The sequence below is a fragment of the Cicer arietinum genome, chromosome 7 (assembly GCF_000331145.2).
Source record: "Cicer arietinum cultivar CDC Frontier isolate Library 1 chromosome 7, Cicar.CDCFrontier_v2.0, whole genome shotgun sequence".
In the NCBI taxonomy this organism is placed as follows: domain Eukaryota; kingdom Viridiplantae; phylum Streptophyta; class Magnoliopsida; order Fabales; family Fabaceae; genus Cicer; species Cicer arietinum.
The window spans coordinates 9197754-9222187 of record NC_021166.2 but is presented as its reverse complement, the minus strand read 5'-3'; the positions used below and the strand labels follow the sequence as shown (position 1 = coordinate 9222187).

The following is a 24434-nucleotide window of genomic DNA, read 5'->3' as shown; positions in this document are numbered from 1 at the left end:
ATATTAATTTTACACGTCTACTAATTATTAACTTCAGTGTACACATTTAAGGGGCAAAAAATTTCATAGTTATTATGGCCCTAAAAAAAGGAAACCCTCAAAGTTAAAAAACCCTAAGATTTTGTGGACTAAGTGAGGTTTATAGGCCAATTTTTTAAACTTTATCTTTCGATTTTTTTAAAAAAAAATAATCAATAAAAAAGTTTTGATTTTTTTTTTCTAATATATAACTTTTTATTTTTGTTCTTCAATTTATTTATTCGAGAAAAAATGAATTGATTATTTTCGAGAAAACTAAATTTTATTTTTCTCACAAAATTAAAAAAAAATGATTTAAAAAGTTTTTGATTTTTTTAATATTTGTTTAGGGAAATAACTTTAAAATTTTTTCAAAAAAAATCTAAATTAGAAAAACATTGAACACATGAGCCCCTCATTCAGACACATAAAAAATAATAAAATAATTAATTGAAGCTTTAAATAATTATTTCAATAGAAAATCTAATATTAAAAAACTTAGTAGAAGATTTTTTTTAAATGGGACTTTAGAATTTGGAGAATTGCCGACTCTAGTCGAGAGTATTGACTCTGTTCAAGTGTAAGGGCATACTTGCTTATCTTCAACAACAACAAAAAGGCATATTGCTTGTGTATTAAAAAGTGTAAGGGCATATTAGTACTCCTCTTGTCTTTAGGGGTATATTTTATTGTATTTTTAGAGTAGCCAAAATCAATTACGAAGGTGTAGAACTGATTTTGATATGTTTGAATGCTACTGAGCAAAATTAATTCTACTTTCAAAATCGATTTTAGGTTGAAATGATTTGTAGCTTCTGAGTTCAAATGTGATTTTTACACTAAAAATTAATATCCAAACATACATCATTTTACATTCAACTCATTTTTAATTAAAATCAATTTTACAAAATTAATCATTCAAAAATAATTTTAATTACCGCATAACCAAATACATATTAATTATAAGGGCCAATTTTTCTTTTTCTTTGTTCCTTAGATCATTTTTAAAATTATAATGTATTGATGATTTCTTTGCAAAAAATGCTCCTATTTAATTTACTATTGAAAACATAAAATTAAAAGGTAGAAGTAGCACACTTTTAGATAAATTTATTATTAGGGCTATTTGTTTTAATGTAAATTTTATTTAAAGGTCTCATAAAAAGAGACAGAGGAAATATTTAAAGAATTCACGGATGAAAATTTAGGTAAATAATTGAGAGTAGAATGAGGAGGGATTTTGGGATAGCATAAATCACCGGTTCAACGAGGTAAACACTACAATATCGCTCAACGTGTGCAAATATTTCATTTTGGTATCCCCAATTCAAATTTTGAAAGTTTTTAAGAGAATTTGGTTATTGAACAACCTACAAAATATCAATGCATATATTAAACTATTTAAATAGATAGATTATCTTATGTCATACTCTCAAATAGGGGTGAAGGGTTGAGGCAGGATTCTAATGGTCTGTTGAAACGAGTGAAGGCATTAATGCAACGCAAATAGTGGTTAAGCTTTTGGCGTTGCTCAACTAGGGCTTTTTTAGAACACAATAATTTGTCTATACACTCGTTTCCAACTAGCAATGCGTTGTTCTAGTCTCATGTACAATCCATGAGCTGCAGCATTCTACAATTTTTTTCCAGTCATTATTTTAATCCCTTTCTCACTTTTCAAGTGTTCAAGTGTTTCACACAGTGCAAATATTCAAGTGTTTCCACGATAAAGATAACACTCTCCCATCGTATGCCTCAAATTCCATTCTGCTTCCTCAGGACAGCAACAGTCAACTGAGAGTAATTAATTTTATTGAAAGAAGTATAGTATACATCCATATAAGAATTCAATTGTTATGCGTTGAAAGAAAATGATTCAAATTTAAGATGTGGGCAAGGATTTTGTCCTCAAATGACCAAATTCCATTTCACATAAACAAAACTAACACCAACAAGAGACCAAGCAATTATCTAGTTAGCTATTAAAAGTTTATTTCGCTTGCCAAGGATTATCGCCATAATAATAGGCAGTGCCAACCATGAGAGCAACTGTAGCACCTTGGACAACCACACGAGCCCTCATTAACTTCTGGCCTAACTTAGAATTACCTTGTCTAAAGCTGATTAAGCCAGCCGTTAGCACACCGGCAGTAATAAGTGCGCCTGAAATCAACACAACAAAGTTAACCAATGGCCTCTAACCCCAAACGTTCAATGATAAGACAGGACAATCGTAAAAAAGAACCATATCCAATCACCAAAACAAAAGAAAAACATTAAGTTTAGCAATCGCCAATATATGTAACACGAACACTTCAGATTCAAGGTATGTTGGTGTCACCGACACCGACACATTTGATTACAAAAAATCACTATTATTTTCTCAAATTAATGTCGATTGCTATAGTGTTGTATTTGGTGTCAGTGTCAATGTTATATAGTCTCCAATCTCCAAGTAATGTAATATTGATGTTCCACCACTGTCAAGTTATACTTCAATTCATATAATAATATAAATTTGAAATTACCAAATTCCTTTATTCTTCTGCTAAAAGTGCAAAAAGACAAAACTTCATTTCCATATTCGCATACAGGGTGACAGACAGTGATTATAAGGTATATGCAAACCCTATCAGAATGCTATCACTACACCCTATATCCTCCACATTTTTCCAATCTTAAAAAACAGAACAAAATCCTGGCCCCCCAACAAAAATAGAAGAGAAATCTCTAATTCTAAAATCCAAGTAATGTAATTCAATTCTTAAACCAATTGCATTTAGTGGTAAGCAACAGCTGCAATCCAGCAACTTGATTGATCCACGTCCAAAGTAGGATTCAATAACCAAAATAAACTTCTAGCGCTTATATCTCACCGTTCACAATGCAATGATCACACAAATAATTGCGATGGCTAACAAGCAGACTAAGTATCAAACAAACAACAATGAAAATCACGCACATCAAAATGCCAATTAAAACAAATAAATCCAAGCTTCTCAATTAATGGCTCACACCTATGAATACTACTATTGCAGCATCATAAATCAACAAGTTCTCTACTCAACTAGCATCTCCAAATTATAAACTTTTTTTTCGCATTTCCTTTTTCATATGACAATTTCAAGAGCATATCACTCCCATTTCCTCTCCACCCTCTTTTCTCATAGCAATCCCAAATCTCCAAAAACCCTACACCACACTACCCACAAAACCATAAAAAAAAAAATTACCCAAATCAATGTATTTACATAATTATAAACTTTTTGACCCCATTCTCTTCCCTTTTTATTTCAGTAAAAAAATTGGGAAAATAAAAATACTAACAAACCTAATTACAAAATAAAAATTAAACATGACCTTACAAAGATGTGAACAATTTCAGTTGAAATGAAATGACGAAAATAATAAGAAAGGAAAAGGAAAAATAAAGAGATGAGTGTATTTTACCAACGGGGACAAAAGGGTTCCTAACGCGCTTCTTGTCTTCAAGAAAATCTTCGAAACCGGGTTCAGAAGTACCCATGATGATGCAGAAAACGGATAATCGAACAGCTTTGAAGAAGGAACCAAACGAGAGTGTATCCACCGAATCAATTTATAACAACACGCTATCGCGCTATTCCAAACCAACTCTCTGTTCCTTTTTCTCTTTTTGCCTATTACACTGTCATTTTCTTTTCTTTACGTGCCTCTTTTATTTTTATTTTTCAACTTTTCGGTCACTCTCTTTTTTTCTTTCTAAATAAAATATTGCTTTTTGTCGTGGCTGTGTGAGGTTCATTCAAATTTTTCTATTGTCCATTCACATATTATTTTTATAAAAGATATTTATGAGTGATGGGTTGGTGTATTAGTTAAGGTAATTTATATTTGTATCTCTACGATAACATTACTATGATCCATTCAAATATTCACTTGTGTTGTTTAAATATGAAAATAGGCTTACCAAGGGAAATATGTTTATTACATATAAATTTTTTTAATGTTAAACGATTTTTAGATTATTTGTTAGAGACATAATTGTTTTGTGTTTGTTAAATAATAATTTTTTTTTATAAATAAATTTAAAAAATAGTTTCGCATTTTTGCGAAGAACATGAGTTGTTTTGTGTTTGATCAGAACAACTTATATCACTTTGACAATTTATATATTATTTTTAGATTTTGATTTTCTTTTAAAGTTGTAAAAAAATAAAAATAAAAACTATAACAAATAAATTCTTAAATTCATTGTTTAAAGATTTCAAATAAAATCATTAGTTAATGAAAAATAAAATACTTTTCTTCAATTTATTAAATATAATAGTAATAATAAAAGATTTAATTAAAAAATAAAAATAAATATCTAAAAATTTGCAATAGAACTTATATTTCGAGACAATTTCTTTTGCAAAAGGATTTATTGTTGAGAGATAGAGAATAAATTCTTTTAAAATTGATAGAAAATCAGTTGGTTAATATGTGTTGGATATACTTGTATAGTGATTATAAAAACTTGTAATTACTTTAAATTAAACAAGATTAAAACTAGTTTTAACAATTCTTTGCAAGTTGTAATCACATCAATAAAATAAAATAAAATTGATGTAAAAAAATTATAGTGGGTGGGATGCATAATTCATAAAAGTATACGACATTTGAACTCTTAAAAAATTTATAGTGTTTTACAACATTGACAGAATCAAGAACTCCACCCAATTATTGGTCATCTTGAAATGCTGAGTTTTACAAACAAAGTTTAACCGCTATAAGTATATGCATTGTTAACTACTATATATGGGGTAGAAACACATGTAATTAAAAAAAATTAACTGTATAGAAACATATCAAGAATGAAAAAAAAATTGGCTACTATAGAATAATAGAATCATAAAGAGAATAAAAATCTTAAACTACTATACAGTCAGTAACAAAATCAATAATGGATAAGCAATAAATAGAAAAGTCAATAATAATTCTAATACTTATAAATAGTGGCCATGTAAAACTATATGAAGTGTTCTTTAACTTAATTTAATTTTAAGTTTGAAATATATTTTTTACTTTTTTTTTTAATTTAAAAGTCAATAATATTATATTAAAAATTCATTTTTGTCTATGAATGTTACCAACAATCATACTTATATCATTTAAAAATAAGAGTAAAATATGTCCCCATTTCATCACAATAGTAATATTTAAATCATATGATAACGATTGTTACAATATCAAACTCACAAAAATAACATATAAAAATAAATGATTGATAATATTGATGTAATGAGCTTTACATTCTTTTAATTATTATTATATATTTGATATGATTGATAACTAGAAAATACTCCCAGTACGAAATTAGGTGGCGATGGTAATGCTGGATGGATGGGGTCGTATAGGTGTGGCTATAAGCTACTAAGAGCAAGAGTGAGTGAAGAAGACACACTCATTCTGAAATGGGAGTGAGAAACTATTTGCTTGAATGTATTCCATTTGCAGCAATGGTGATTGTAGAGTTCCTTGCCGTTGGGTTAACCATATTGAGTAAAGTAGCCATGTCTACTAAAGGAATGAACCACTTTGTCTTTGTTCTCTACTCCAATGCTCTTGCCACTTTTATTCTCCTCCCTTCCTCTTTCCTCATCAACAGGTTCATTCTCTCTTATTACCTTCTATTCTATTCATTCCTCTTCACCAATAATAATAACATCATCAACTTCTCTTTCTACTTTTGTTAGCAGATCAACAAGACAATCTCTTTCTTTCTCCCTTCTTGGCAAATTTTTCCTCCTAAGCCTTGTTGGGTATGTATTCATTCAACTGTATTAGTTATATTTTTATTTGTTGGGCCTAACTATTTTCTATCTCTTTGTGAGATGAAAAGAATTACTAAATACTAGAAATGAAGAATCTTGATCACTGGAAATTTGCAGCATAACTATCATGCAGAATTGTGTTTTCATTGGCATAAGCTACAGTTCTCCCACCCTTGGATCTGCTATGAGCAACTTGACTCCGGCAATCACTTTTGTTCTTGCAGTCATCTTCAGGTAAGTCGGTGTGTTGGAAAATACTTTGGACAAAGTGTTGCTAGCACTAGAACATAAACTACGATGTTTGAATGTCCTTGTGCAAAACTTATAACTATGCACAACAATCATATTATTTTATTATTTTCAAAACCATTATAGGATGGAGAAGTTGGATGTTGGAAGCTCGATAAGCCAGATCAAAATAGTGGGGACAGTGTTGTCTATCTCAGGAGCATTACTAGTAACCCTTTACAAGGGTGCTCCCATTGGCAGCTTTCAAACTGAACCCTCTACATCGCAACCATTACTGTCCCTATTGGCAGAAACCAGTAACTGGGTCATTGGGGGTCTCTTCCTGGCCACTTCCTCTTTATCTTTTGCAGTATGGAATATAGCTCAGGTGAGATGCCTAGTTTGACTAGATATTTAAACCACTAAATAGGGGCAAAGGTCTTAGATTCTAGTTATGATATAGAGAATATGGATCTGATGTAGTTGAACAAATTTGCAGGCAGCAATTCTTAAAAGTTATCCATCTCAGTTGACCATACTGGCATTCTATTGCCTGTTTGGAACGATCCAATGTGCAATACTATCTCTGGTTGCAGTCAAAGATCCAAATGCCTGGAATCTAAGCACTGACATTGAGCTTATATCTATAATCTATTCAGTAAGCAAGTAGTAGCAACCAAATAAAAAGTTAAGAAAGCATATACATAAAGAAGTTTGCAATCATAGAGGGTTTATTGCAGGATATGCAATCATAGAGGGTTTAAAGCATGTACTAATTCCTAAGTGAAAACAATATTGCAGGCTACTTTCGGAAGTGTGGTGACATTTTCGGTACTGACTTGGTGCATAGATAGGAAAGGACCTTTATTTGTTACTATGTTCAAGCCTGTTGGGATTGCTATTGCTGCCTTCATGAGTGTTGCCTTCCTTGGTGAAACACTCCATGCTGGCAGGTAATTATCATTTGGAAAATATAATGTGCTATGTAGTATGTTGTTTACCCCGATGATGGGAATTTTTTAATCAAACATCAATAAGTAAACAACAAGAATGCATTGTTGCACAAAGATGAAGAAACACTTACAACCACACATTTGACTAAACTGTGGTTGTCACTGATTCTTTACTGTGTCCATGTTTGTAAATTCAATGCAATCAACATTTTACCCAAACATCTGTAAATTTTACTAACACCTGTTTTTCGTTGACTGCTTTGTTTTCCACTCTACTTCTAGTGTCATTGGTGCACTAGTAATCGCCATCGGATTTTATACAGTATTGTGGGCCCAATCCAAAGAGAGACATGGGAAAGACCTTGAATTTGATGAATTGTCACCATCCTCGTCTGACCAAGCAAGTCCTCTACTAGAGTCTCCATGATAACAAACACAACTATTGACTGGTATCTACTAATTCGTTTTTATCAATTCATTCAAGTCAACAGGCATCAGTTATGAAAGCATTTCTACTTTTCAGAAGTATAGTTTGTTTTGTATTACTCGCTCTGGGAAAATTTAAAACGTATTGCATTGGTTAAAGTAATGGAAAATCTTTACATTGATCAATGCCCTCCAAATTAAAATAAAATAAAAAATAACAGAAAACAATTTAAATTTGTAAATCCTGCTTAGCTATCTAATCTACCTTCCCTTTCAAAAAGGGGACTCATCGGCCCCAAAAGGCATTAGTACATACAAATGAAGCATTCTGCAACTCCCGATAACATGTAGGGAATCAATCTAACAAAAATTAAGCCAAGCCTACGCATCTGCATCTAGATGCAGAATGTACAAGATTATGACTTGAGATCATCAGACATTGCCGATGGAATGCAGTGTGTTGTAAGAATATCTAGCGTGGCAGCCTTTGCAGTCTTCGTGCGAAGGACCACTATCTGCATAGGTGATGATTAGTTAATAAGTGTTAATTAATGCCATTTTCATAAGCACACAAGACAAGAGTGACCAATAAAGACGGACCTGCTCATAATCTAGATCAAATTTCAGATACTCATCGTCGCAGCTCTCTACCATAGCAGCCAAGCTCTTAAGATTTTTCACAGGTTTACCGTTAAAAGCAACGACCTGCAGAAATACACGGAATAGAGCACAGTGAATAATGAAGGGTTTAAGCCAATAGAGTAAACAGTATTCAACAAAGAAATAAGAAGTATGAAACATTGCCATTATCAACCTGGGTGTTAACGATATCTTCATATCCGATGTTGATATCAGCCACCAGCACCTGAATGTAACAGATAATATGACTTGATAAGGTACTCAGGAAAACAACAAAAAGAAAAGACAAACAAAAAGAAAAGACTTGCAGAAAAGGTGTACCTGAGAAACAACAACAAGTTGTTCATCTGGTGATTGTGGCATTGCATACAGCAGTTTCTCCAAAATCTTTACTGGAGCTTCATACTCATAGTCCTTTCCATACTGTTTATACATGAAAAATTGAGTTGGAAAAGAATGGACCAACAGGAAAGCTTAGCAAATTTGTTTAAATGAATTTACAAATGAATGCCAAAAATAAGGTAAAATATAAAGCTGCAAATTACAAGGACTATCTACTGCTGTTGTCACAACACCTCAGAGTGAAACATTTGTTCAATGGTCGAAATGGGGCTCACACTACTTGCACTCCTTACCACTTTATTTTGGACCTCAGTTTTATAACTGAGGTTTACGTCGTCCACCCCCATCTCCAAACACCCAATTGATCCAGATCCAAAACTGGAGAACTCAAATCTTAAGCTTCACTACTTATATTGAGCCATATACCGTTCAACAGATCTTGTCTCATCCTTTATGACTTACTACAATGCAAGAAGAATATGCACTTATGCAGCCCTAAACAAAAACAAAAATGGATGTTGGTCAACCTACCACCTAACAGGAGAGCTAAAAGGCTGCAAAAGGATATTTTGGATCAAAGAAAGTTTTTTGAATGTTTAAATCAGCAACCAGGATTCAATTATAAGGAAACTTCATTGCCTGCAATCAAACCAGGCGCCATGTGTATCATTCTTGCACATTGGCTCTAACTCAAAAGTGCTTATTCAGCAAATTGAGGTTAATTATGCCTTCTTAGTGGCTTTCTCAATGTTACACGGTCCAACCAAGTGTGGAAGTGTCTAATAGAACTATAGTTTACAAATTGAACACGGCTCTCTATAGCTAAAAACAAGGATCATGTGCTTTGTATGTACTTTGAGCAAATGGGATCCCTCATCCTCTATATTTTCCAAAACATATAACATTATTATCTTATTATTATGTTTTGCGGCCTCCCTTGCTGACCCTCGAATCAATGAGCTCACAATCCAGGTATATTATCAATCTTCTAAATTGGGCTCTCATGAAACAGATTTTCTCTGATCCATATCCTTACAAGACAACTGTTGGTGTATTACAATATGCCACTTTGACTCGGTTGGAGAGTTTTTATACTGTCAACAAATCTACTAATTTGTCTCCCAGCCACTTGAGATTCACTGGCGTGTGCTCGAAAGAATCCTACAGTCTTGAAGCCTAACAATTTACAGTGGCACCTATTTCTTCTGTGCTGATCTCATGCCGTACACTCACACTAAACATAAGCTGGACTTGTTTTTGTCAGGAAGAAATTTATCAACAAGTATCTCCCTGTCTATCCCAATCCTGCACATGATCAACAGCCAGACACATTCACCAAGTCTCATTGTACTTCTAGACGTTGAGAGCGTTGTTCCGAACTGAGTGTGTTTATTATGCTTGATTTATAACCACAACCCTATGTTTGCACACGCCGGGGGAGGATGTTAAAGTAATATAGAATAGTCTACAGTAGCTTACAAACTGCTGCAACAAAATATGCTGACTACTGAGTCTGAAAATGTGTCGTAGTTAGATTGCAATTATCTTGAGCCTCTAAAACTCCCGGTGTAAACATAACCTTAAGGTACACAGTATACACAAACCTTAATAAATTCGTCGTCACTTTTCATTGTAATAAACTAAACAGCTGGTGGCTCCATCTTTTATACAAGATTGCATCCTTTCCCTTGCATAGAGCTCAGTACATATTATGGGCCACTATATGTAGAAGATCCATAACATAGTTTATATTGCTATGGAAACTGAACTACATCACTCATCAATTAAAGTCACGGAATAAATTCACCATCATAGTTCACTACATCAATGTAACACTTTCTAATGTCACAACTTATGTTAAACTTCCAAAGTCTAAACATATCAATAATCTCCATCTCCTTAGATATAATGAACATGTAGTATCAAGTTTCATGCAGCAATAATGAAAGGTTTTCCAAGCAGGCAAATATGACAATTTCAAATTATCATATAAAACAGATTATTACGTTAACCAAGAACAAAAAAGGTATTGAACTATCAGATATTTGAATACAATTTGAAGAATGAATCACAGAAAGAACATTTTAATATAAAAAGCAGTAACCCAATTGTTGAGAGTCTCACATTGGATAGTGATATAGCCAGAACTGAACAGTGGTTATATGTGGGGGAGGTAACTCTAACCATAGAAGACAGCTTTGTGGGGTTAAGTTAGACCCTAATTCTAATATGATATTAAAGCCTAAAATAGACACAAGTCATGACAGACCACCTGTTATCGGCTCACTTGGATCACATTTCAGATGTCTTCTCTAAGGTGTGAGGAGGTGTTGAGTGTACCGCATTGGATATTGATATGGCATGAATAGTGGTTGCAGAAAGAAATTGTCACCATACAAAATACTATTGTGGGGTTGAGTTAAGTCCGACCAAAATTTTTAGTATCAAGGTCTATTCTAGAGCTGTCGGGTCACACATTCTCGGGCCACCCAAGTCATACTCTAAATGTTTATTCTTGGGTGTGAGATCAGTATGTCTAGAATCCTGCATTGGATAATGATAAGGCTTTAATAGTGATTATAGGTGGGAGGCAAACTAACCTTACACGCACATTTTGTGTGTGTTGAGTTAGACATAGCCCAAATTCAAAGAAAAACTAACAGTGCCACCACTAGACACCAAATATTTGAATAGTTAAAGCATAGGTACAATGGATTAACCACAAACCTCGGAACGAAGATAAGGAACCGAAACAGTTGAAAAAACAAATCCTGCAACAATGTAATATGAGGGAGGCTTGCCCTTGCTGTGTGCTGGAATAAGCCTTCTATGACCATCAAGTTTAATATTGAATTTGAGAACATTTGAATTCCGCAATACTTTGATTGCAGCATCATCGCCAGTATATTTCTGTGATATGAGATAACTGAAACCAATGCGCTCCCCATGGCGAAATGGAACTGAAAAAGAACACCAGGAGCACAAAGCTTTATACTGTCAAATTCAAACCATTGATATATTTCACGTTGGTCACAGCAAAGATGATTAATTATACTGAGTCTCATAGAAAACGGAGATCAATAATATAGGCAACGACTTCATAGTTAAACTGCATAATGATATCTAGAAATGGTTGAGTAATGTATTATGACTGATGAGTGATGTCAGAGTTTTGTGTCTCCTCTTCATATCTAAACTGAAATTTGTAGAACAAAACCTAAACCGCAACATAACACTAATTCAAATAGCCAGTGTTAAGGATGAACAGAAATGCAGAGAAATGGATTCCGCCAATTCTATACTAATAGTTTGTTGAAAGTTTCCGGCTATTAAGATATTTTTTCAATGCTCTTTCTTATTCACAAAATTGACAGTTTATGCAACAGATCCAAATCCAAAAGACATTGTGGAGCTCTGGCATGATGAATGAATGTTATCATTGTGTCAAAAAGAGGTATAAGTTTAACATTGCTTTCTCCTATCATAGTTGATCTCAAATAAGAACCGGTAAGACCTCCATAAGGGTTTTTAGTAGCTAGCTAGACAAATATATACTACATAACATACATAGATGTATGAAACTGAACTATAAAAATTCACCTGTTCCATCGTTGGCAATATCAACCCCATCAAAGCTAAGGATAACATCTGAAGGTTTCAAAACCTTATATTCAGGAGAAGTGGGATCTATTCTTCTAATACGCACACCTTTCTGATCAGATTTCATGCCCATTGACATTCGTAGATCAGGATTTTCCATTTTCTGCCACTCAACCCCAAGAATAGGGAACCCTATAACAGAAGATTGAGAAAAATTAGTCAAAGCAGATAAAACTTCAATACTGAGATTTTACAATGCTCAGCTAACAGCTTTAAAAGTAAAATCTACATCTTAGTTCACAGCAACTACATACCAGTGTATCCTCCATTCTTCTCATAATCCTGAATGAAATGCATGATAACTGGTGTTGGAATGACATAACCTATATTCTCCACATCTTCATGTTTGAGGGACTGAAATGCTATCCCCACACAGTTTCCTTTACCATTAAATGCAGGTCCACCAGAATTTCCAGAATTTATAGCAGCATCTATCTGCAAAAAACAAAATTGATGAAGGAAAACCATGTCACATAAAATGAGCCATAATTAAATGATGAAAATGGATGATGAATTATTCAAACCTGTAAACCGAGAAGTTCTGTGGAACCATGGACATAAGATAAAATCTCAATACGTGATACAACACCACTGGTCACAGAGATAGTGTCTCCTCCAATTGGGTAGCCCACAACAGTTACTGCATCTTGAAGGGTAGGCAAATCCCCAAACTCCACAGGTGACATCCCTTGCCAGAACTCATCATCATCAACAGTAAGCATGGCTGCAATGTAAGATAAAATGCATGCATTAAATTATAATTCATATTAGAAAGTTCAGCAAAATGCCTCCTTTGTGATACTCTAGGCATAGTATATTGGTAATTCTATGATACCCACCCCCCGAATGGATCGTGCTAACTTGTGCCCTAAGGGCACATGTTAAGGATTCCACAAATAGTAATTATGACTTGAAAAAAACAATTTTAAACTTTTTGAGAAATGAAGTGCACAATTTCCAATACAAAGTTTCTACTTTCTATCTTTAGTACACTAGCAAGTGACCTAAGGGCGCATGTTAGCATTTCCTACAAATTTCTATTTTTAGTACACTAACAAGTGTACCTAAAGGTGCATGGTAGCATATCCAATTCTTAATGTTATGCACATATAAGTGCTCAAAAATAAAGTTATGAACACCAAAAACAAATGGGGGTGCCCGAATGGCCAGCAATCAGTGCTGCGTACAAGCCCGTGAGGACGCAAAGATTCATAACAAAATAAGCTTCTTTTAACTAGCTAAAAGCCAAAGCATATACTGAGAAGGCTCCACAAAATTTATTCATTTGCTTTACATCAGAAATTATTCATATCACCATTATTGTTTTATGATTCTTATATCTCCATGCGATATTCCCATTTCAAAAAACTATTTTTAATTGTAACTATACTCTATTCATTTGATAAATCCAAGTTATTAGTCTTTAGTGAATCGCAATGCGGATAAAATATATATGTATATTCTATTCTCATTTATATAGTAAGTATATGCAGTAAACAATTATATGCAGGTACCCATCACTTATATTGTCTAATAATGCTCCTCTATTATGCCCAACTTATGATTATGATGTACAACTTGTACACAGAATGATTCAGTCTTCACAAACAAAACAAGGCACCTAAATTAAAAATATTTACCAGCAATGACCAATCAAGGATTAATAAAAAATGGAACTCAATTGAATGCTGCCTTCCCAAAGACTGCAATGCACTGCTCTTAGAAGAGAAGGTATCCCAATGCCATGAATCACATATGCAAAAACTAAGAGCTTGTTTAGTTTGTGAAAGCATTTCTTGTTTTTATTTCCTAAAATTTGTGTTAATTTTATTCATTTATAAGAAGGTAAGAGACTATTGAATTGAACAATTGTCTACATTTCTATAAATAATGAAAATGTAAGAAAAAAACTGTTTTATTAATTCCGGAAATACATCTAGGATAACTAGCATTTCATCTTTTACTTCAAGAGTCTCTCATCAAACTAAATGAACACAATTAAAAAATGAAAACAAGAAATGTTTTCACAAGATAAACTGCCCTAAATTTGCTTATAACATTAATACACTTTTAAATTTCATGTGCATAAAAAGAAAACGAAAAACAATAAAAAAAATACAGGCAAATGTAAAAGATAGAAAGAAAAGAAGTTAGTTACCAATGTCACACTCGGTTCCAATGGCAAGAACAGTAGCCAAGTACTTAGTATCAGAGCCACGTTTCTTGAGCTTAACCTGAGTGTAATGCTCCACTGAATGCGCATTAGTTAGAACCCTTCTCCCACCTATCACAAACCCACTGCTACTGGAGCTATACTGTCTCTTCCTCTGCCATGGTAACGAAAAATTCGGTTCTGTATGTACACAGAACACTTTCACCACCGAGTCCATTGACGGCAACACCCTCGCCGACACGCTTTCCCATATAGGGTCCGCGTCCATGGCAGTAGCACAGTCGACTTCAACTGGAACTGTCGGGATAGCACCGTTGCTGTCGATAGAACGAGTAAGGCGGCGTCCCGTTTGAGGCTTTTCAGGCATTGTGGGGAGTTTCTTGGGGCGGCCGCGGCGGCGACCTAGTTGGGAAGAGGCGGCGTTGTCGATGAGTTCAACGTTTCCAACGGAGAAAGGTTCGTCAATTGGAGGAGGGGAAGGGGAAGGATTGACGGCGGTGATGGGGATTTCTAGGGTTTCGGGGGTTGGATTTTTGGGTTTGCGACCTCTCTTGCGTTTATTGTCACCCATTAATTATTATTATATAGTTTAAATTTGAAATGAGGTTTGTTGAGGTTGTTATGTATGAATGGTGTGAATGAAGGAATTAGTAAGGAAGGTTGATAATGCAGGGAAAATGACAACGGAAGGAGTATGGAAAAGACGACGCAGAAAGAGGAAGTGGAAATGAGGAGGGAATTGGAAACCCCAAATCAAACTTTGTTTTTGGGTGAACACTTAGATGGCCCAATCTATCACGGCAAAAATCAACGGCCTTATTATTTCTTTGCAATCTTATATTATTTATTCCCAATGTTCACATTTGGGGTTTGGGATTTTTGGGTAAATAGATTGATTAAAATAATCGAGGCCAGTTATTTTTTTATTAAAAAATAAATAAATTTTAGTACTCACTGTAATATACTTTAATATTTAAAAAGACATACAAATCTATTTTTAAATTACTCGGTAAAGATGTTTTTACATCTATATTAGATTAACTTTCATTTACAGGTCTATAGAATATTGATTAAGATAATGAATTGAGTGATAAATTTATAAGTTTTAACATTTGTAATAATTTTTAATTTAATAGCTAAGACTAAAATTTGTAATGAAAATAATGTGAAAATAATTTTATAAAAATGAAAAATATAATAAGCCGTAGAACTATATATCATCTCTCTCGTCACTTTATTATAATTGATCCCTTTAATCAATAAAATGTGAAAATTATTATTACATAAAATATGACGGATATCTCTATTATATTCCACTAGTACTAACTAGTTCATATTTATGACAAGAGGCTTAGATTCCAGATTGGAAAAATCGCTATTTATAGTTATCGATATTGATTCAATCTATAAGTGATGCAAGCAACGTGATGTATCCGAAAAACAATTGTCATAGGTAAAGTGCATGAAATTTCCTTTCCAAGTACAACCTCAAGGTGCCTACCTCCATTACTCCATACAATGTAACAAAGGGGTGCACTGTAAAAAAAAAATGCAACCAAGTTTTATAGGTCAACTAAATATGATATATCATTTTTAGTATGTTGATGCAATGCAATTAGTCTGTGATTTCAAAAATCAAATTGAAATTCATCTGTTCATTGGTCTGTCTAACTAATACAAATTATTTTGTCATATATTTAAACAAATTTGTAAACTTCACACATCAATTTATTGAATGTATTGTTGATATGTGGAAACATGAAAATTGTGATTTTGGTGTAAGTAATGATTTCATCGATGTGGGTCAATATTTCGAGTTTTATAAAATTAAACTCTTTTGCTCCTTACTATCTTAACGATAAATGTGTGAATATAATGAATATATAAATAATCTATATTTGTGAGGATACTCACCTTGAGATAAGTAGATAAACTAGACACATGTTACACAATTGTTTCAAAATATAAGTTGGTCTTGATTCTTTTTCACAAGCATTGATGCATGATGTTTTTCCTATAAAAGGTCTCAAATAACTCATTGTATCATTTGCTAATGAGTTTGTGCGTAATATGGTAATTACCATTTGATAGAGGTGGAATATGGTGCAAAATGATTAACGTAATGGTTTATTTATTGAAAAATCTTCCACTCACCCCTCACTTTTACCAATCCCTTCCCCGAAGCATATCAAAAACTATTTTAATTTTTTTACTCAATTCTACTTGATAGTTGAAATTTTTGAAAAGTTTAAAAGAATTTTGAAACTTTAAATGAGGGTAAAACTTTTGAAATGCAATTTTTTTCAAAAATATGGGTAGATGTTAGGGGTGTTAAAAAAAACAAAAAACTGAACCAAACTGTTGAACTGAACTGAACTGTTTTTGAACTAAACTGGTTTATAAAAATTGAGAACTAAACTGGTTTCGAACTAATTTTTTAAAACTATAACTGAACTGAACCAGTTTTCAATTTGAAAATATCGAACTAAATTGGTTTTCAGTTCGAAAAAATTGAACCGATTTGGTTTAAAATAATAAATCGGTGCACTATTCTATAAAACAATTTGGTTCAATTTGAACTGAAAACCGGTTCGGTTTAGTTTTTTAAAATTAAAAATCAGTTTGGTTCAATTTTCAAACGATTCTTGTTCAAAACTGAACTTTTCCCGCCCCTAGTATAAAACTTTCAAAATGCATTTTTACAAAAGTTTTTAAATATTTTGAAAATATAGACGAATGTGATACTTTCGAATTACAATTTTCCAAAACTTTTTAAAATTTTGAAATTTTTGATCAATGTTAAACTTCAAAAATACAATTTTTCAAAACTTTTGATGAATATGAAATTTCCGAAATGCAAATTTTCAAATGTTTAATTTTTTTTTGAAAATTTTAGATGAATTTTAAACTTTTTAAATACAATTTTTCCAATTTTTTTTTTTTTTAATTTAGATGAACACAACAATTTTTCTAGAATCCTATAAATAAAATATTCAAAAATTTGAATTTGTTGAAATTTTAATAGTTTTAATTTATTTTTTCTATTAAGAAATATAGGCTTAAAAAAGTAAAATGGTCATTTCATTTGCTTTGGGTGGTAGGAGATAAATGTGCAAAATAATGAATGTAATGGTTTATTTCACTAGCCTTATTAAGTGTCTATGTAGGTTGTAAATACATATTTATTAAATTTCTTAAGATATTAAATATGAGGATGGTTTCATTTATATATTATTTAATATCTATTTTTTTTATTCAATGTGGAATTTTTAAGTCACATGTGACACCAATAACTCATACATAGAAATATAAAATTCACTGTATGTCTTTGTTTTCTGTATTTTATGTGCAAAAGACGTGGAATATTTCAATATTTCCATAAACATACTTAATCAATTTTATAAATAGTTATATATATATATATATATGTCATTATTATTGTGATAAGCAAAATTCACATGCCAAATAATTTGAAGGTATCATTTTATACTTTAATAATATATAAATTGTAGTAATTTAAGTCGTATTTTAACTGATAAATATTGATATTGTAACATTAAATGTCATATTTTGAATTTAAATTCAAAATCTTATAATTATATGACTTAATAATAATAATATTTATTATCTATTATAATATGAATATTATTTTTCTTCTTATATTTGTTATTAATTAACTTTTGAATGGCTTGTTACCTCCAAAACTCACACATCTATAATTTTATATAATTTTATAGGTGCAAAAAAATAGTCTTGAAAAAGCTTACACCTAGATAGGGAGATTTTAGATGAAAAAAAGAAAGATTTGACTGGTCGGGAGGGATGTAAAACAAAAGTCAAGGGGGTGCTAATAGCAACTCCCTTTCATAATCATCAATTTGATATTCTCCCACGTCCAGACAGGGTATATAATGCCCGACCTCATATAGGGAACTTTTATAGGGCCCATCAAAGTCCCGCTAAATCAAACTTATAGGCCCATCACAAGTCATGAACACCCTAAAATTACGGTTATAGTTTTACTATCCAAACTCCTCAAATGTTTTATAAAAATTAAAAATTAAAAATATTTTTTCTTATTTAAATTGTAACTTATTTTTTTTATTTTCATCTTTTATTTGATATTCAATTTTTTTTTCTTCACGTCTCCTTTTTCTCACACTCCGTTTTTTTTGTTCATTTTCAATATTATGAACTCAGTATGCGTAGATGAACTGAGTTTGTATAAATGAACCGAATTTGCGTACGTGAACTAAATTCACGCACGTAATATGAATTCACACAATATACATGAACTCAATTCATATAAGTGTATGTGAACTATATTTACTTAGTATCTATGATTTCTTAAATTTAATAACATATGTGGATTCAATTCTCATAACGCACGTGAATTCAATTAACGTACAATAAATTATTTATAAAATACGTGAATTAAGTTCATGTAAAATTTACAGATTTTGAAGAAAAAAAAAACTCAAAAGAAGATCGGTAAACATACTTTGTTGGATGTCTTTAACCACACTATAAATAAGAGATTTATGGGGTATAAGTTATGACTAGGTAATTGAATAAGTTGTAATCTGTGAATTATGAGGTTAAGATAGCGATTGAGAACAAATGAGATTATAAAATGAAGCAAATAAACAAATTTATTTTGAATATTTTGTTTTTAAAAATATTTAAAAGATATAGATATAAAAAACGAAGAGTGTGAATAGTAAAATTGTTACAATTATATATATATATATATATAATAGAACCATTAATGTGTTTGTAAAATTAAAGTAAACTAACTACAACACCAGCATATAATTAACTATTGTTAAGGTTAACTGCAGTAGTTTAATATATTCCTTAAATATTTTGCCTCTTCAACAAAATTAATCAAAGCTCCGCAACCCCAAATTTTAAATAAAAATTCAAAAGCATTTCAATGAATGCAATGTTTTTAAATTGTATTTTTCTAGGTTAGTTGAAATGGCATTCTCAATCAGCATTTTGAATTTATAATTAAAAAGTAATGAACACCGTGAGTCATAGTTTAGATTCGTCATCATATCTTTTGTTATGAATATAACAATGACACGTAGTATCTTTTATTTTATATTGAGTATTAAATATAATCTCATGTGAAAAAAATATATTATGATTAGTTTATAGTCCTTTTGTTTCTACAAAAGTTGCTCTATGATCCTCGAATAAGATTATACATTCCCTTGTGCATTTCAGTGGGGTCTATCGATAAATTGTGATACCTAAAGGTAGATGAATACTATAAAATATTTGTATTATATACTGAATTAGTATCAATATTTGTAATGTATTTGTGGTATTCTATATATTTTTTTATTATTTTATTAAAATTAATAATTTTCTTATATATTATATATTATTATTGTTATTATTATTATTATTATTTGTGTATTTAAATTAATTTATTGTTATAAATGGACATAATTTTTAATTTTTTTATTATAAATTTAATAATTTAACTCTCTCAATTAAATTACATATAAAATTTATGTTTTTTATTGATATATTTATATCTTTATTTTTTTATAAAAAATTGTATTTTGTATCCGTACTAATATCTAATACTAATATCGTTGCGTAGGATTATAGTTAACAAATTATAAAAGAACCCTAAATGTTTAACATTGTTAAATATTAATTTGAAGATGAGAGTCTCATTTAAAATAAAAATAAAAATTGAAGGTGAAATTTTACACTTAATGAACTTTGAAGAGTATTGAGCGAAATTTAAAGATGTTTATGAACACTATATTCATATAATCAATCTATATTCATACAAAAATAATTTATAATAACAGATGTTTATAACCAATCTTAGACTTGATTTACAAAATAAGTTATATCTTTAATTCATTTTACAACTGATATTTTATAAAAAAAAATATTTTTTTTGAAATTTTTTTCTCAAAAAACAAAACGATATTTTAAAAAAAAAATTGTTTAAAAAATATTAAGATTCTTTTCTGTCAAAAATTGTTTGAGAAAAAAAAATCATTTTTTTTTTACGAAATTTGGGCCTAAAAAATATAAATAATTGTTTCCTCTGGAAAAAAAATAAAAAAATGGTAGAAAAGATTACAAATATTTTTTCCCTCGTGATATATATATATAACATCCAAATTATGAATTGGTTAAAAATTATTGTCTAAATATTTAGTATTAAAAAATTAATTATAAATATGAATGTGATTTCGTTGAAACTTTGTACAATTCTAGTGGGGATTAGGTGAAAGTATGATGATAAAGATTATTTATCTTTAACTGCAGTTGAGAGCCTAATTTTTTTCAGAAATGTAAAATATGAATTAAATTTTCCACTTTTTCAACAAAAAAAAAATCTAAATAAATTGGGCAACTTCACTGCATATAAACAAATGTTGGTATATTAATCTTGATTATTTTATTCTTTCACTATTTCGACTTTTAACTCAAAATTGAGCTATGCGTGTCAAAATATATAAAACACTAGTGTCATTAAGTCAACCAAAATCATGAATGAATAATGGATGCTTAGAAATGAAAGTTTGAACACGCTAATAGCACTAATACTCTCTATCTCGCAATAAATATAATAATTAGAAAAAATATATAAATTATTTTATTAAATTACTTATTTTAATTATTATAGATTTTTTATTACTATCAATATAAAATATAATAGTATTTTAAAAATTATATATAATAATATTATTTAAGGTAATATAAAGAAAAGATAATTAAAATTAAATAAAAATTATAATTAATAGATGTGTTTGTTTGAACTTAAATAAAAATCATTTTTAGTTAAAGAAATTAGAGATCATTTTGTAAATATTTGTTTAAAAATAATTTTTTGATTTCTGTTTCTTTACTATCATAGAAATGATTTTTTTTTTAATGATTTTAATCTGTTTGTATACAGTTTTATAAAAGTAAAATTTTAAATTACAAAATTACTATAAAAGACATTATTTTTTTAATTATAATTTCTTAGACACATTTGGAAATTGGTTAATGTATCTTAAGTACTCATAAAAAATTAATAAATAAACATACAAAAACAAAAATAATTCTATCAACATATGAATAATGTAAAAATAAAATAATTCAAATAAATAGCATAGAAGCAACAAAATACGATGCGGATAAATTGAAAAGGAAAAAAACAAATTTACGTGATGAAAATCTATATCAAAATTTTATAGAAAGAGAAAAACGAGTGCGTGAAACTGATACAGTATGAAGAAAATTATAGTAAAAATTGATGGAGGATAATTTTGAATTTTTAAAAAAGGGTAAAAAGATAATTACATCATTTTCTGTTATTAGCGAATATAAAAAAAAAATTATTTTTAGCTTTTTATTTTTAAAAAAGTAAAATTTAACAAAATAATTTTTTAAAAACATTAAATAATCACCATTGAAACAATACAAAATGATTGTTGACTTAAAAAAATATCTAAAATAAAAACACTCAATATTTATTTTAAATTATTATTTTTAAATGACATTCGTTGTGGAGCGAATAATGGTATACAATTGACGTGACGTATGTTCGATTAAAATTTCCATTTATTGCTTGCTGATAGTGACACGGTATGTAGTTGTTTGAAATTTTAAAATGACAAACTCTTAAAAGGTACACTTTTTGCACCCGTGAAATCCTATGGTGTTGAAAAAGAACATTAACAACGAGAAAATAGTAAGAAAATGAATTATGAGCCCGGTATGCAAAAACGGGGAGAGTTCACTTCGTTCCCAAGGAAAAGCAAAACATGTGCATAAGCCATAAAGTTGTCCCGCGGCACATGGATGAGACCGATACTTTAGTAGCCAAATAATATGACAAATGTTAAGAATTACTCTTTTATGAAGAAAAAAAAAATAATAGCTTGGAAGGATGGTACTCGAAAACAATGTAATAAGATAATTGAGTATTTACAAAAAAAATAAAATCTAAAGTAAATTTAATTTGAGTTTTTTAAGTGGGATATAATATATTGCCCCAATACACCATTTAAAGTAATTCATTTATTTTTATTATAAAATCTTAAAAACCTTGTATTGAGTTCTATAATTTTAACTTATATATTAATATTTTATTTAAATATTAATTTATTAAAACTTAAGATATCAATTTATGTATTTTAAGATACTCTCAAATATACTGGACAATATTTTTATTTAACAATTGTATCTCACGAGTTTTTCATGTTATATTTTTATAGAAGAGTACGATAATATTTTTCAACCAATTCTTTTTTTATTGAAGGTAATATTTTCATTAATTGTAAAACTATTATGATTGTTAATTCCAATTGGTGTCGGAGAGAAACAATGTCGAATCACATAAACCGTCTTTCGTTCTTTGAAGAACCAAGTAAAGGGTGCCGCCGACGCTGGAGTTGTTCTAAGTCGTGAGAACTGTGTTTATTTGACGACAATTGTTAAGCGATGTAAATGCTTAAAGGAATAATAAAAAAAAAAATAATTATTTATACCATTGTTATAAAAAAATTACTTTTATAATTATTAAAATAATTAATTAAGTGTAATTATTAATTTTTTTAATTTACACAAATGAAATTTATAAAAAAATTATTTTTAATGTCAAATGTTCAAGTATTAAATATTTTTGAATTAAACAAAAAGGATATATTATGAATAATAACATTAAATAATTTAAAAATAATTAATTTTTTTATTTATAATAGTGATTAAAATTCAAAATATTTTCTTCTACTTATAATAGTCAATCAGATAATATATGCCATAGACAATTGAGAAATTTATTCATAAGTATTTATAGTAAAAATATTTTAAATCATTTGTACTTTTGATTATCAAATAATGTGTGACTTTTTTGTGTATTAAAATGATATTATAAATGTATGTTTTTATTTTTGTTAAATGCTAACAATTTGGTTAGACTCATTAATTTAAATCACATAATTCACCAAAATCAACAATTAAATTTTTTGACTTTTTAAATCAATAATTTAACTGTAGTCTTTACATAAAATAATTGTTTCATTACAAAAAAATATAAACAAGGATGAAAAAAAATTATTTTTAACCTAAAAGTGATTATCATTTTGCTTTAAATAATTATCAATTATATGTCTCAATCTATTATATAATCTTTAACTACACATAATCAACTATTAAGCACACCAATTTTTACTTTTTAAAACTAGCCATCACAAACATATTCAACTAACATATTAAGAAATAGACGAGTCAAATTATTTATAACTAAGTTTAACTCATTTAATTCATAAATCAAATTTAACGTATTAACACGTTGTGAATTTTTAATATTGTGATGTAGATAATTGAAACTTTAGCACATTTATTTGACACTTAAAAAAAATTAATCAAATTTAACAGAAGAATTGATATGTTCAGTGCATGTAATTCTTAGATATTAATTTTAAATTTTATTTTTTTTCAGTAACTAAAATATCATAAACTAATTTAGATCTTTACTTTTAATTTTAAACATCACTTTGTCATCTTTATAAATTTCAAGATCACATTACTCCAACCCTATAATTTGAAATAACAAATGATGAGTTGATCTATCCCTTAGTATTATTTTTTGACAAGTGATATTTCCCTTGACTTTAATACGCTCCCTAGACTTCAACACTCGTCCTCTTCACGCGACCCTGCCCTTTTTCCGCTCCCAATAGTCAAACCAATATCCTCTAACTTTTTTACTTATTTATTACTCCATAGTGACAGAATAATTAATCCATTTAATTATTCCACGTGCACTAAAAAAATTAATAAAGTATGAAAATAATATTATTTTTATTAATTATTAGTTAATTTACTATTATATTGATATAAGTACGAAGAAAAAATAGTTAATACTATATTAAATTGGAACAACTTTTTTTGGGTGTAAATTACTAGTAGTCAACTATTACAGGACAAATTAAGTAATAATCATCCTTCACGTATTTTCGAGCTAATATACTCTCCAATTCTTAAAATAAATGAATAGTACAATTATTATAGTTTTTTTTTTATATAAAATTAATAAATATTTAATTTATATCACATATTCTAAAATATGGGTAAATATATACACAAAATTATAGCAATCGAACAAATGAAGAAGATGCAAAATAAAGAAGATAATAATTAGTAGAGTTGAGTATGCGGCTGATCTGACCT

The 24434-nt window shown here is 29.7% G+C and overlaps 3 protein-coding genes across 5 annotated transcripts; 1 reads left to right on the top strand and 2 right to left on the bottom strand.

The window, feature by feature from the left end:
• Positions 1 to 1813: 1813 nt before the first annotated feature.
• Positions 1814 to 3712, bottom strand: LOC101488236 (RING-H2 finger protein ATL48). Its single transcript, XM_004508790.4, has 2 exons — positions 3469 to 3712; positions 1814 to 2181 (listed from the first exon to the last, which is right to left on the bottom strand). The coding sequence occupies exons 1-2, from the start codon at positions 3542 to 3544 to the stop codon at positions 2009 to 2011; spliced, it is 249 nt and encodes an 82-aa protein (XP_004508847.1). The 5' UTR covers positions 3545 to 3712; the 3' UTR covers positions 1814 to 2008.
• Positions 3713 to 5337: 1625 nt separating this feature from the next.
• Positions 5338 to 7606, top strand: LOC101515159 (WAT1-related protein At5g40240-like). Of its 2 annotated transcripts, none has more exons than XM_004508788.4 (7): positions 5338 to 5647; positions 5739 to 5801; positions 5931 to 6047; positions 6189 to 6429; positions 6541 to 6699; positions 6843 to 6994; positions 7277 to 7606. In XM_004508788.4, exons 1-7 carry the CDS (start codon positions 5454 to 5456, stop codon positions 7419 to 7421), a joined length of 1071 nt encoding a protein of 356 aa, XP_004508845.1. In that variant the 5' UTR covers positions 5338 to 5453; the 3' UTR covers positions 7422 to 7606. The 2 variants fall into 2 exon arrangements, with proteins under 2 accessions (XP_004508845.1, XP_012573605.1); XM_012718151.3 differs by having other exon boundaries at positions 5736 to 5801.
• On the bottom strand, positions 7550 to 15026 carry LOC101515482 (protease Do-like 9). Of its 2 annotated transcripts, XM_004508789.4 has the most exons (9): positions 14220 to 15024; positions 12586 to 12785; positions 12316 to 12496; positions 12002 to 12193; positions 11129 to 11361; positions 8381 to 8482; positions 8235 to 8285; positions 8021 to 8125; positions 7550 to 7935 (listed from the first exon to the last, which is right to left on the bottom strand). In XM_004508789.4, the coding sequence occupies exons 1-9, from the start codon at positions 14803 to 14805 to the stop codon at positions 7837 to 7839; spliced, it is 1749 nt and encodes a 582-aa protein (XP_004508846.1). In that variant the 5' UTR covers positions 14806 to 15024; the 3' UTR covers positions 7550 to 7836. The 2 variants fall into 2 exon arrangements, 1 of the variants encoding a protein (XP_004508846.1); XR_001144368.3 differs by lacking the exons at positions 7550 to 7935; positions 8021 to 8125; positions 8235 to 8285 and adding an exon at positions 10674 to 10945 and having other exon boundaries at positions 14220 to 15026.
• Between the last annotated feature and the right edge of the window lie 9408 nt (positions 15027 to 24434).

Coding starts and splice junctions, on each gene's coding strand:
- LOC101488236 (XM_004508790.4), bottom strand. CDS start 3,544: ATGGGTACTTCTGAACCCGGTTTCGAAGATTTTCTTGAAGACAAGAAG. Junction 2,182..3,468: donor GAACCCTTTTGTCCCCGTTG/GTAAAATACACT, acceptor TGTTGATTTCAG/GCGCACTTATTACTGCCGGT.
- LOC101515159 (XM_012718151.3), top strand. CDS start 5,454: ATGGGAGTGAGAAACTATTTGCTTGAATGTATTCCATTTGCAGCAATG. Junction 5,648..5,735: donor TCCTCTTTCCTCATCAACAG/GTTCATTCTCTC, acceptor TACTTTTGTTAG/CAGATCAACAAGACAATCTC. Junction 6,995..7,276: donor GAAACACTCCATGCTGGCAG/GTAATTATCATT, acceptor CTCTACTTCTAG/TGTCATTGGTGCACTAGTAA.
- LOC101515482 (XM_004508789.4), bottom strand. CDS start 14,805: ATGGGTGACAATAAACGCAAGAGAGGTCGCAAACCCAAAAATCCAACC. Junction 12,497..12,585: donor CAGAACTTCTCGGTTTACAG/GTTTGAATAATT, acceptor TGTTTTTTGCAG/ATAGATGCTGCTATAAATTC. Junction 8,126..8,234: donor AAGATATCGTTAACACCCAG/GTTGATAATGGC, acceptor GTATTTCTGCAG/GTCGTTGCTTTTAACGGTAA.